Source organism: Chelonia mydas, chromosome 12 (genome assembly GCF_015237465.2).
Source record: "Chelonia mydas isolate rCheMyd1 chromosome 12, rCheMyd1.pri.v2, whole genome shotgun sequence".
Lineage (NCBI taxonomy): Eukaryota > Metazoa > Chordata > Testudines > Cheloniidae > Chelonia > Chelonia mydas.
This window is the reverse complement of record NC_051252.2, coordinates 36,911,288-36,924,772: the sequence shown is the minus strand read 5'-3', so window position 1 is coordinate 36,924,772 and position 13,485 is coordinate 36,911,288. Positions and strand designations below refer to the sequence as shown.

General features: G+C 47.4%; 1 protein-coding gene across 1 annotated transcript in view; it reads left to right on the top strand.

The window, feature by feature from the left end:
- The window catches only part of SLC7A5 (solute carrier family 7 member 5), a 58,212-nt gene that overhangs the window by 35,819 nt on the left and 8,908 nt on the right, over positions 1–13,485 (top strand). Inside the window, exons 4-7 of the mRNA XM_043526269.1 lie at positions 9,003–9,108; positions 10,213–10,257; positions 11,781–11,904; positions 13,060–13,163. Of these exons, the coding sequence (XP_043382204.1) occupies positions 9,003–9,108; positions 10,213–10,257; positions 11,781–11,904; positions 13,060–13,163 (379 nt within the window). The remainder of the gene's footprint in view (positions 1–9,002; positions 9,109–10,212; positions 10,258–11,780; positions 11,905–13,059; positions 13,164–13,485) is intronic.

The following is a 13,485-nucleotide window of genomic DNA, read 5'->3' as shown; positions in this document are numbered from 1 at the left end:
GGTTTTAAATCATTTGCCTGTGAGCCTCAAAGTGACTGCCTTAAATCAATTGTGGTGGCAATACTGAGAATTAAGGTTTCCATTCTGTCCTTAACTCACTTCACTGTGTTCTCAGAGACCTAACACAGAGAGCTGCAGCTTTTGAACAGACACAGGGTGAATTAAGGACAGACGTAGGTAGGCTGAATTTCAAACATTTGCCATGGAGGGTTTAGATTATCCCCCAAACCTCGTTTTTTCCTTTAATTATATGCAAACTATATAATCCTGTACTCTTGGGTCCCCCACCTCATGGACTGGTTCATTGTTCAGGGTAAAACGGTCTTTAAAAGAACGATTGTGCCTGGCAAACTTCCCACTGTACGTGGGACTGTTTTTAAAATAAGAGTTAGGCACTGAAGAGCCAAACCTTCAGAGACTAAGCAAAGCAGGACAGAATAAATCCGTAAAAGCCCAATAGAAATATTATCTACCTACTCCGGTTGCAAGGCAACATCTTGGCTTTGTGTTTGTATGTGTATCTTTATTTTTAATTGAATCTCTTTCCCTTGTGCTAGGAAGTTCCCTTTTGATCTACCTCCTTCAGTGAGGTTCATTTTGCTAATTCCATGGCAGGAGAAAAAGAAAATTGCCTTGTTTGTGACAAATCCCCTGATTAGAACAGATCTGAGGGAGGGAAAGTTTACTCTCTTCCACTCTCTTGGCAATAATGGCAGTTGAGTGCACTGAAAAAACCTGTCAGGACAAATTTGTAATGAGACCAAGGGATGGAGTGAAGAAACCTTTGTGAATAGCAAAGATTGGTCAGGTTATAGAGGTCTGGTTTGTTCTGGAGTCCCATGAAAGAGAAGCTAAGAAATATTCTGTTGAATTGACAGGGAAATTTGCAGTGCTTGGCTGGTAATTTAACAAAATCTCAGGCTTGAAGAATCTCAGAAGGTAAACTGTGGACAGATACTGACAATACATAGGGCCACAGATTGAACAAGTGTTGTCATTGTCCAGGTTCCCTGCACTCCATACCCAGAGTTAATTCTACGTAATCATTCAGAGAGCAGCAGACAATTAACATTGTTACAGCAGTCAGTAGATTTTTCTTCTAATGCCTGCTGGCTGGCTGGCTCAGGGGACTGGTAATGGGGCATAGACCTTGGACGTGAAGCTCACTTATGCAGATGTAATGGTGGCAAACTCCTGACTGTTTGGAATGAGTTTGGGGGTCAGAGTGCAAATACCTAGTGGACAGGTGCTCACGTGGCAACACCCAGTGCCACAACTTCCTCCTGCTTTCCCCCCACTTTCTGATCGTTAGCAGAGAGGCCAAGGGCTATGGAAACTGAACTCCCCTCTCATCTTTTGAATTTGGCCCTGCAGATCACGATTGAGGCATGTACGGGAGTGGGGTAAGGAAAGCTTGCCCTGTTGTTGCCCATGCTATTCCGGTTGTGTGGGTATGATGAGAAGAGAGGCTGTTTCCATGGCTGTCAATCGGTCACCTTCTACCAGCACTTGAGGTTTCAAGGAAAACTGCTGTAACGAGATCAACTTCAGCATTCCTCTTTGTCATCGTGTGTGTGTGTGTGAGAGAGAGAGAGAGAAGTGGGTGAAGGTATCAAAATGGGAGAGTGAATGGAGAGTCTGGGAAAGCGGACAGTATTCTACGCAGCTCTAAATCATATCGGGCTGGCCACAGGTTGAAGACTTAATCAGGCATTTCACACTGGAGGGTGAATAACACAATTATGCAGGATTGCTTTATGGGCTTGTTGCTCTCTGTAACCACCAATTTAATCTCCAAGCAAAGATGAATGCTAACGTCTGAGGCCAAGTGGGCATAGTTGGTGCAGGCACATGCCAATTGCCTGAGGTCAGGTGGGCATGGCAGGTTAATGTGTTGCACAGTTTGCATGCTCTAGTTTGAAAGGAGGCATAGTTAGTTTTTACCCAGCCAGTTTGTTCTTGCCAGCTGCTGTGTTAAAGCTCTTGGTGACCAAGGGCAGGATTAGTGACCCCCTAGACTTTGCCCATGTGCAGTTGCCGGTGCAAAAAAATTAACATGCATAAAAATACAGGCACAATTGCTGTGATTTCTCTTCCAGTCATAGGGTCTGTATAGTCAAATGCCCGTTTGTGCGTGTGGTGATTGCAGTTATGCATGGTGCACATGGAAGACTGTCCCGCAATGGGGGTGTAGGCGATGACTCAACATTTTAATGTTGCTTGAAGGGATCATAGGCAGTGTAGTACACCCTGTGTTTCCATCGTCACCGCCACGTGGCTACACCATGTTTGCAAGCCCTAAATGGGCAAAACACTTGTGCCTATGGCTGTATACCTCTGCAGGGTGCTCATCCGTCTGTCTGTATTTGAGAAGCTGAGTGGTGCTTATTTGCAGGTACCCAAAATGCACTACCTTCTCCTACCTGCATCAAAGTTGGTGTTTAAGCTTTGGGACCCACCAGTTCATTGCAAACTGGCCAAGGAAAAATTACTTTTGGCCACTTGGGTAGATTCAAAACAGCAAATCAGATGAAAGGTTCCATTTTAAAAATACAGCCGTGCTAATACTGTTAACTGTATGGCACTAAAAACTTGCATATTTTGCTCTTTTTTCCTCCACATCAACCCACATAGTTTCTCTGTCTACCTCCAAACAGCCTTTGACTGTAGCAGTAGCAGGTCACACCACTGATGGATCAATGCAATCGGTAGCTTTTCTTGTTTACGCTGTACTTTCCCCACAGCTTCTTACTGAAATGGGGCTATGATTAAAGGCTGTGGCCTCTGATAATTGCAATCCTGGAAACTGAGTACAAGCAACAGATAGGTGGCTATGCCATCCCCAAGGGTCGTTGGTTCTGTTACAGAACAAGCTAGTTGGCCTTAAATCAGTCCCTATTCAGGACCTTAGTTGGCTGGCTTCCCTCCACACTCCACCCCCTACTCCGCTACAAGTTTCTATGGATGTGGATTAAACCTGCTGTGCTCAATAAAATAAGCTCGTGGGAAATGGCTGGGAATGCATTAGACTGTTTGGAGTTTGCATTTTGCCATTACCCTGCCCTAATGGGAAAGGGGTGGGGGTTATTTGTGAAGTACCCCATCTGCACCTAAGATAAAAATGGAAGTAACTTGATACGTTCCCTAAAATCTCTAACCACCACCTTTGCTTTCTCTAATTCCCAAAGGAAGCTTGCCCTGTGACACCCAGCCTACATGGCCCCATAAGTGTAGAGCAATAGTTCTGTATTTTTTAAGAGCAACTTCCACACTGGTGGATACAAAAGTTGTAAGAAATCAGAAGCAGGTTGCACAGGGGAAGGGGTTGATTATGCTTCCTTGGTAGCAACAAAATGCAAAGGAGACAAACGATGGAGCAAAGCTGTGTGTACACAGTGGTGTGTGCAGTGGTGGTGTATGGAAGATGCTGTTGAAATGGATTCCTTGGGCTTTGCAGCTTTCAATAACCTATCAAGAAGGTTGTTTTCTGAGGCTAAGAGAATACCATTTTGGTCCTGATCTAGCAGGAGTCACACCCAGATGAGTGGTTTGATGCAGTGGTTAGGAAGGCAGATGGGAGGCAGCCTTTGCCCCTTCTAGTTTACGAGCCTACAGAGGAGCAGAGCTGGAGTGGACAAGTAGTTCTTTCCTACTCTGGACTCCTCTGAGAGCCCAGGGCTCTGTGATGAAGATAATGATGCACTTAGAGGGGAAGGAATTTGGCAACCAGAATGCCCTTTGGGCCTCCAGGTCTTGAGGATGATGATTATTAATAATAATTAATAATAATAGCACTTTATGAACATTAGCTAACTAACCCTCCCAGCGCTCTGGGGAGGGAAGTGTTATTACATTTTACAGAAGGGGGAGCTGAGACGCAGAAATGTGCTCTGACTTGCCCCAGGCCACGCCAATCGGTGGCAGGCGCCGTGAATGGAACCCAGGAGTCCTGATTGACAAGCATTCTTGCTGAAATCCCCAGCGCATGCCTTCAGAGCCAGAAACAGAGTCTCTCAAGCTCGGTCACCCCTCAGGAGAAGAGATGAGGATCCTTCACTTGCAGTGGTCATACAAAGAGCAGGCAAGGCTAGACGTACGGCAGCAGCACTAGGAATAGGCCGATCGTAGAAATGAGAAGGTGGCAACACCCATGTGAGGCCCATCTAAACCATTGCGTTGCGGGGTCAAGTATAGAACGGCTTTCCCTACAATAGGCCCACTAATGCTTCAGCCCATCTTTTTTTAAATGACTCAGTTGATGGGCTCCCACCACTGCCCCACTGAGTAGCTCTCGTCACTGGGAGCTCTCCCTACCATCCAGTGTATGTTTCCCTTTGCTCGGTTTCATTACTGAGTTAGACCCACTTGGAAAACCATGCATCGCTCCCCTTCGCTCTTCGACTTCGATGGCTGCATTCCCCTCTCGTTGCCAGTTAGCCCAGCTATACGGGTTTAATTACAATGAATTGCCTAACCTCAATAGAAGAGCCTGCATTATTAAATCGGGAATGGACATGACCTGATACGATTATGAGGGCTTTCCAAGAAAAGGTCTGAACATGCAGCACGTGGAATGAAAGATTCCTTCTGTACGAAGGCCCCAGGTGGCAGAGAGGTTACAGGTACAATTACAGGCGTCTTGTCGGCTGGCAAGAGCTGCAAATAGGGATTGTGTCAGAACTCGTTACCTTAATGTGGTTAATTTGTGAGCAGAGTGTAATTGTACAACCCAGTTAAACCAGAGTGCAGGGGGAAGCGAGGATGTTGCCTTTATAGCACTTGTTGCTATGAGGTGAGGCCAGTGTTCTTAACAGACAGTATTTTGAGTAGGGGGTATCAACTGGAAGGAAGGGCAAGTGGGTATAAACAGACCACTGTAGCCAGTGTTCTACACCTATATAGTAACATCCTGCTCCATGGGAGTATTGGACACCATTGAGCATGTGTGGGCCCTGGCAGTCTGAGCTGCGAACGGGTACCTTTGCACAGATTCCAGAGCACGCGCTGCAGTTTTAACTGTGAGCTGTGCGGTAAAAGGGTGGGAGATGCTATGCTTGTCTGTGTCAAACAGAATTCCCTGAATCTCCAGCTTAAATGCTGGGCCCTTTTTAGCGAATGTTGTTCAGCTTTGTTTGAAGATGGGCGGATGAAGTCAGACAGGCTCATCAGTGAGGCTTTGAGGGCTTGGCCCATGGGGGAGAAATAACTTGCAGACCTTTCTGGACTGACTGCTGGGGTGTGACCTTTATTGTCCCACAATGTGTAACGCGTTGGCTGCCGCTTCTGTACAAATATGGCTTTGCTGGTGCAGTTAAGCATGTCCCTAGGGATGTGCTGCTCCTGCCTGATATGGGGAGGAACTTTGGTGCAAGGTGGGAAGAAGATGTCTGCTCTGGCGGGTGTGCCCTCCAGAGCACGTTTGCTACTGAATGGGAAGGCAGGCTCTGTCATTAAACCACTCAGGGCACGTCTACGCAGTCTGCGGAATCGAGCCTTCCAGCCCAGTCGACAGACTTGCGCTCACGCTACCGCCCTAAACATAACTGTGGAGACCAGTGGTTGGTCCCTGTGGCCGGTCGCATCCCGCAGCTCCTGTTGTCCGGGAACGGCGAACTGCAACCACTGGGAGCTACGGGGGGCTGTGCCTGTGGACGGTCAACATAAACAAAATGTCTCGCGGCCTGCAGTCAGATTACCCTGATGGGCTGAATGCAGGCCGCAGGTTGCCCACCACTGGTGTAGACGGCGCTTTGAAGTTGTGGATCAGCCTTGAGCTTGGGCTCTGAAGCCCACCCCACTCCCTAGGCTTCAAAGCCTGAGCTCCAGCCCACGCTGCAACCTCTACACAGCTATTGTTTGACTCCATCCCTGCTGACTAGCAGCTCGGTGATGCAAAGGCATGGGCTAGGTACATGCTATGGCAAGTGCAGGGGTGTGTGTGTGTTATGTCCTATCCGTTCACCCACCCCAACACCCATACAGCCCAACCAAGGAATAATGAAAAGTTATGCTTTATGTTTCCTGTGGTGCTTAAACACTGCTTCTGTAGCACATATTCTGTGGCTCATTTCACTTCTGTTTGATCATGTGCCCTGAAGGAGCAGCCAGTCTCCCTGACACCAAGCCAAGGCATCTGTGAAGCGCAGCACAGCACCGAATCCGGATTAAAACTATACAAACCCTCTTTGCACAGAAGCTATAAAGTTCCCAGCTGGGGGATATTTCCTGCATTGGCAGCACGGATTTCTGGCTGGCGACTCAGGGAATTCTGTGCTCCTGGCCACTAGCTTGTGAGTTGCAGCTCTGCTTGGCCTTGGTAACAGACAGTTACTGTGTGCTGCAGCCGGGGGAAAGGCAGAGCGAGATCTATGGACTGTTGAGGAATAAAAAGTGCTGGAGCCCTGAACAGTCTGTTACCAGTATAACAGTCCTTCCGCGGTAATCAACTCAGTGTCCTTGGCAAGGTTCTGGGGTGTAAAGAAACGTGCACTTGAGTAGCTTGCAGTGTAGCCTGATCTATCAATTATTTATTTATTCTGTTAATTGCTTAAGAATTTCCAGTTATCGCTTTGAGGGTTGACAAGTTCTTGTCCCGAGATCAGGCCCAGAATTATTTGATTTCTTTCATGCGTAGAGATCTCGTTGTTCTGTGTACTCTCACCATGCAAGCAACCACGCGCCTTACAAAAGGAAGAATCTGCTTAGCTGGTGGCAATTCTGAATTGTGTGAGTATCTGATAGAGAGCCACTTGGCCCTAGCTTCCTTAGCCAACTCTGACTCCCTCGTGTGATTCAGAGGAACACGTAATGGTAAGCACAGCATGCAGGAGGTGTCCCGATCAGAACACGGGTCTCAGCAGAAGCAGACTCAGAGAATGGAGGGGACCACTTGCTGCTGATACTAGGGGCCTGCTAAAGGCTTAATTGGTTTAACCCAGCTGAAGGTGAGGGAGCAGTGGCAGCAGGGCAGAGACAGACAGTGAAGGAGAGACCATGTGGGATGAAAGGCATTGGGTCAGGTGGAAGGGACGAGTATCAAAACAGGCCATTGAGGTGGGTAACTCCCATTGGCTCTTACTTAGAGCCCACCCCAGCAAACCAGCTCAGACTCATCATATTGCAGGGGAAAGTTGTCCTTTCTCATTGATAGAAAGTGCTACTGGATGAAAATGTGCTAGATTCTAGCAGTCTCCTTGTCACCCGGCTTTATTTTGTGTGTTCCTTTTCTAGCCAGCCTGGGTAAACGTGATGCTGCTGAGAGCCCGGTGGTGCGTGGGAGCTGAAATTTTGCAGCGCAAGCAAAAAGTGGTGCCTTGGCTTTTAATACCCCTTTTCTTCCTTCTCTGATATGAATCTGTGGAATGTAGCCTTCCAAAGGGAGAAGGGTTAACCCGGAGCGCTGCTGATTGCCATGTGATAACAGTTGCCTGTGTGATTAGTGCAGATCCCTGCTGTAAGAGGAATCACATGGGAGGCAACCCAGCTGGTCAGATGCTAAGGTGCCTCACCAAATCCTGTGCTGCTCCCCTGTCTTCCTCCCTCACAAAGGAGAGCACTTGTTTCACTGAAGGAGAGGTGGCTGGGTTTAGGCTCCAGATCAAACAGCATGAAACAAAACAACCTCAGAGAGATTTAAAGCAAAACAAATAACCCCTGTGGGTGTGCTGGAAGGGCTTTCAGTAAATTTACAATCAAATCCTCTTTTTATGGCTTTTTAATTCAACAGTGGATAAATAACAGGAACTTTTGATATTTAGACCCTAAGATAGCTGACTTCCCTTCCCACAATTCAAAGGGGATACCATAACCTGCTGCTTTATTGCGTCACTGGTGGAACTAGAAGAAATCCTAGGTCTTTATCGAGAAAAAGCAGCCTTTGGTGGAAGGATGATATAATAGCAAAGTCTTTTGAGCATCTTTCAGCCGGAAGGATCCCAAAGCATTTTGCAAGCTGCATAATACAGGAATCATTTCAACCACGGCTAAAACGTAGCTAGCGCTGGGATGGAAGGAGCAGCTGTTTAACAGCCACCCAGCATTGCTGCACAACCATTCAAGACAGGGAATAAGCGAGGATCCCCTATTTGGTTGAAACGGCTGGGGAGCTTTAGGGAGGCAGGATAGAATTGTTCCCCTTGGAATTTAGCCAATGGCATCAGGGCCCCAACCTCTGTTATTGGCACATAAAGTGTCTTAGGGCAGGTCTACGCTACCGCTTAAGTCAATCTAATTTACGTCGCTCGGGGGTGTGAAAAAGATGCAAGTTACAGCGACCTACACGCTGGCCAGCCGGCGCCATGTTGGCAGGAGACACTCTCCCGTCAGCATAGAACGTCTTCGCCAGGGCCGGTTCAGCATCGGTGCAGCTGCGCCGCTGTAGCGCTTGTCGTGTAGCCCAAGTTCCAGCAGTGGTGAGTCCAGGAGAAACAGCATGTGGGCTTTGGTGCAGGGGATTGGGTGCTCAGAGGTGCCCTTAGGAAAGCTGGCTGCTTTCATGGGGCTTTCATCTCCTGATTTCCGCTTGCTAACTTGCATCAAAAGAAGCTAAAAATACATTAGCTCCCTCATGTTCCTTTCCTACGTAAGCAATCGTCGCCGTTGTCAGATGGGATGTTGTGCAGCGGTGAATGGGAGGGGAGGTGTTCTCTGTTCGCATGATCCACGCTGTGGGAAAGTTGTGAGAACTCTTGCTGTAGTTAGTTGTTAATTTCACTTATCCTAGTTTTAGTGCAGTGGAATCACACAGTGTGAAACTGGAGTAATGCAGTAGGAGATGAGCCCAATAGAAACCTGTCTACACCTTTTCTAAGACAAACGCAGCCTGCTTTGCATCAACACAACTAATGCCCTATCAGCAGATTTTTTTGTCCCCCAGGTGTTGCCAGACCATTTCGCTGCCTAACTCCTGTCTGTGTCAACCTGCAACAGTCTCTGGGATTCAGCCTTTGTCTGCTTCTCACATCTTAATATTCTGTCCTGGTTTGTTTGTTGTCCCTATGTAGGTGATGTGTCAAACCTGAGTCCTGAACACTCCTTCGAAGGCACAAATGTTGATGTGGGGAACATCGTTCTGGCTTTGTATAGCGGTCTCTTTGCCTATGGAGGCTGGTAAGATGCTGGCATACTACTCATTGCAGTGACAGTGTAGTTTAGTTCTTTGTCTTCAGCTCTTTGAGAGAGTTGGCAGGGAGGGCACGGCCCAGAACTTCTAGTCTAGCTCTACTCGTCACCAAGGTAACAGTGCAATTGCTTCATTTTTGTCTCATGTGTTTCATGCTCAATCCTTACAGCCCCTCCCCAGTCCCTAGGTGCAAGTACAAGCAAGTGGTGTCATTTGCAGTATTTAAAACAGGGAGCAAGTATAGAGGCAACCTGGTAAAATGCCCAGGTTGTATGGTGAGCGAACTCCAGGGAAACCAAGAGACAGTAAATAAGGTGGGATTGTCTGGGTGGGCCAGAATCGTCACAGACGGAGAACGATATTTGAAGAGTCAGGGGACAATTAGATGCAGCGAGACAGCAAGGCTATTCCAGCTAACCAAGGCAGCATGGGAGAAAGGATTCATCACATGCTCTGGGTTTGAGAAGGCTCCATCCCTCATTGTGGGCAGGAACTCAGAGGTAATATGCCTTATATGGGCCATTGGTTCAAACTGGCTGGATTTTGGTAAAACCATGCCAGTGGCTTGTGTAGGAGCAAAGGTGAAAGTAGAGGTTGTGGGCCCAGCAGCTGTGACCACCAGCTGTCAGTACTGACACATCAGTCTGCCAATTGACAACTCCAAGCCAAAGCTCCTACAGGTTTCTTCATTGATCCCTTCACACTCTCACGTGTGCTCCCAGAAACCTGGGCTCTCTTTATTTGCAATAAAAATAAAGGCAGATTGTGGCCCTCCTCTGGCAATACAGAGGCGCTGCTAGCTGACCATAAGTCTCGGGCATGCAGTGATCCGTCTTATTCCAAGCAAGCTGGTTGCATTGCATGCTGGGACCTGCAGAGAACACCTTTGTTTGAAGGTTTTTTAGGTAGCCTCAGCCCTTGTGCCGTAGATTTGAGACACGGCCACCCTCGGTTTTGCAGAGCATGCTTTGGTTTGTCTGTCTCTAGTGGGGCTTGCGTATGCATGTTGAGGTTAGGGTTAGGCTGTTGGAGTCTTTGTCTAACTTCATTGATCTCTGTAACCAGAATTACCATTGTCTTTTAAATTGCAGGAATTACTTGAATTTTGTCACTGAGGAGATGATAAACCCCTACAGGTATGTGCACCACATGGTGAGGCTCTTGGCTAGAGAGGGAAACTCACCAGCTGTTCACCCTCTAAATGCCACTTCCATCCGTTAACGTAAAGCCGTCCTTTGTGTGTAGCAAGTGTCGTCACTAGCCATCCCAGGGAATGTAAAACAAACTCTCGTTTTGGGGGCAAACAAAACCTCTGCTGAGGGCGATGCATGCTAGATAATGAGACTGCTCTTCGTTAGTAAAGGATGGGGTTTTCTGCAGGGAGGGGAAAAGAAAATCTCTGTCTAAGAGAAGCCCTTGTTAAACCACCTTCCCCCTCTGGTCTCTTTTGAAAGTCCCATTTCCTTGGCCTGGCTCAGCAGCCGCTCCTTCACAGTTGTGACTTGCTGGCAGAAGGGGGTTTTCTTTGTTGCTTTATTGCCATTTTATAATTATATCTAATATATATTTTCACCAAAATGCCAGGGGGCTTGCCAGGATGTAGTTTTACTGTTTGCCACGCACGCTTGACCTCTGCATTTTTTTCCTCCCAAAGCATGGGCCTTCCTGTCCATAGCTTGTCTATGTCAGGGTTATATGAGGGGATCTGGTAACATGAGATTGATCTCGCCAGAGCAGAACCTCTCTGGCAAATCCCTGATGCCTGCAAGGAGGTGCAAACCGTGCGTGATTGCCAGCGGCAGCACTGGCTGCACTTCAGGCCAATTCCTGACCCCTGTGGTGATCAGCATGCTGCGAAGCATGAGATTCATTTACCCTTTCCTTGACATGTGTAATTACACATGTTTTTGTGGACTGTAATTGTCCACTCCCTTTCCGAATGCAGCCACTCTGACTCCCTGACCTCCTGCAGCTTTGAGCTCCACAGGCAGATTGTCTGCTGCATTAAGAAGGATTTCCTTTTTAAATTAGTGTGCACAAACTAAGTTAGCCTATCAGGAAGGGCAAATCTGCCTTCACACCAGCTTCTCTTTGAGGATTTGTTTAGGTTACAGCTGAACGTTGTTCCCGTGGGCTGCAGGGGTCCAGCCAGCTTTCTGGTGACTGCCAGCTATAGCCCTGATCTTCCCGTCTCCTTTCTAGACAGCCATAAGCACAAGTGCTTATCCTCGGGCCAGCAGACTGTTGTGCGTGTTCTAACACTGGTATCTGGCAGGAGGCCCATGTCAGCTCTTTTGAAATGAAAGTCTGTGCATTGAACCCAAGAACCATTTGCTCAGCCAGAGTCCATTCACAAACTGTCTTCTCCCCAAGAGTCCATCTCCCGCTGCCTCCCAGCCCCCAGGCTGGGCTACGTTTATTTTTGGAATTTTCTCCCCAACTTCTCCAAGGAGGATGGAGTCCAGATTGGACCCTCTGCAGGACCAAAGAAAAGCGGAATAAACTGGGCAGTCTTTAAGCCAATGCAAAAACCTATTCAGAAAGGCTGGTCTCTGCAACAGCAGCATCTCTCCCTAGCATGCTGTCTCTTGAATTATGTCTCCAACTGATCTTCAGAGCCCCAGATCCTAATACTTCATGATTTCCCTCTTCCTCCCAGAAACCTGCCTCTAGCCATCATCATTTCACTGCCCATAGTCACCTTAGTTTACGTGTTGACGAACTTGGCTTACTTCACTACCCTGTCACCAGAACAAATGCTGTCGTCTGAAGCCGTGGCCGTGGTAAGATAAGTCACATCAAAAACGCTCTTATCTATTTCTCTACGCTGCCTGAATCCCTTGTACTATCTCTAGTTGGATCTCCCCATTCATTCAACACTGACCCTGGCTGCTTACAAGAAGCTGGTGTTTGACAGTAGATGGGAGGTGGGGAAGGGTTGTCCCCACATGACACTGAGCTGGATTAATCAGAGCGATAAGCAAGGATGGGGGAGGGAAATAAATGGCATTGTTGTTCATAAATAACCCTAGCTGCCGGCTACTGGCCATGTAACTGTCCGATCAGTTACCAGAGTGTGACATTTATGGGAAAAGGTCACTCCGTCAATATTGAACCGGGCTAATCTCTTCAAGGGTCAGTCTGCACTTGATTTTTTTTTTTAAAACAAATAAGCATTATTCTAATAGTTAAAATTAAAGCACCCACACAAATCCTGCTCCCTGGCCCTATGGAGAGTGCAGCTTTGTGTGAGCTTGGAAGCTAAGCAAGACTGGGTGTGGTCAGTATTGGAGGGGAACCCTTCAGCCCTGCATAAATTGGTGTTGGCAGTTCAGCAGGCAGCATTCTCTCCTGTGGGTAACGTTGAACCCAGACACCAGCACGGTGCTTTGTAGTGCCGTGCTGCTAGAGATACCAGCTCTGGTTGCATTACTCCAGGTTTATGCTGATGTGACTCCACTGAAATAGCGGAATTGCACTGGCATAAAATTGGAGCACTACTGAGATGAATCAGGCTGAGATGTAAAACTGAGACTCACTAAAGAGAACATGGCACTTCCTGCCAAAACAGGGGTGTCTGCTCCAGAGTCCTGGACTAAATTGACGTTTTGCATATCTGAATCCTCCTGCTGTTGCGGCTGGATCCAGTATTTTCCCAGACTTTCTGTCCTAAACCATTGTGTGGTATTGCTGAAGCTGTTCTAATGGATGTCATGTTCTGCCCCAGAGATGGTTGCATGTCAGGGAAGTGCCTTCTGTCTATCGTGTAATTCCGTAAAATGTTCTGGGCATGTGAAAAAAACAGTATGAAAAATCTTCAGTAGTCTGTGTGTGTACAGTCAACCTGAATGGGGCATTTTATATGTTAAAAACTTGTCTGGGTAAATAGATACAAGTCTCTGTAGGTAAGTTGCTGATGGAATGTTGCTTCCTTCTAGGACTTTGGGAACTATCACCTTGGCATGATGTCTTGGATCATACCCATCTTCGTTGGCTTATCGTGTTTTGGGTCTGTCAATGGATCCCTCTTCACTTCTTCTCGGTACGTTTTTTGCTCAGTACTGCAGATCCCATTTACAGGCACTGTGCCTAACCTGTCTTCGTTTGGAGCTGTCCTCACAGGAGCGAGGTCTCTGAGGTTCTGCCGCTGGACAAATGCAGAGAGGGAAGGGTCCGTGCACTATGTAAGGAGGGACAATGATCATTTTTTTTTGTAAGGCCTTAAATCAGTGATACTCAAACCTCAGTGCCTGAGGAGCCAAATTAGCGAACCACATTACCCCAAAGAGCCACAGTCGTGTGAATTCCGTGTTTCATTTAAAATATATAATGTATCTATCTATATCTACGCTCCTGTGAGGACA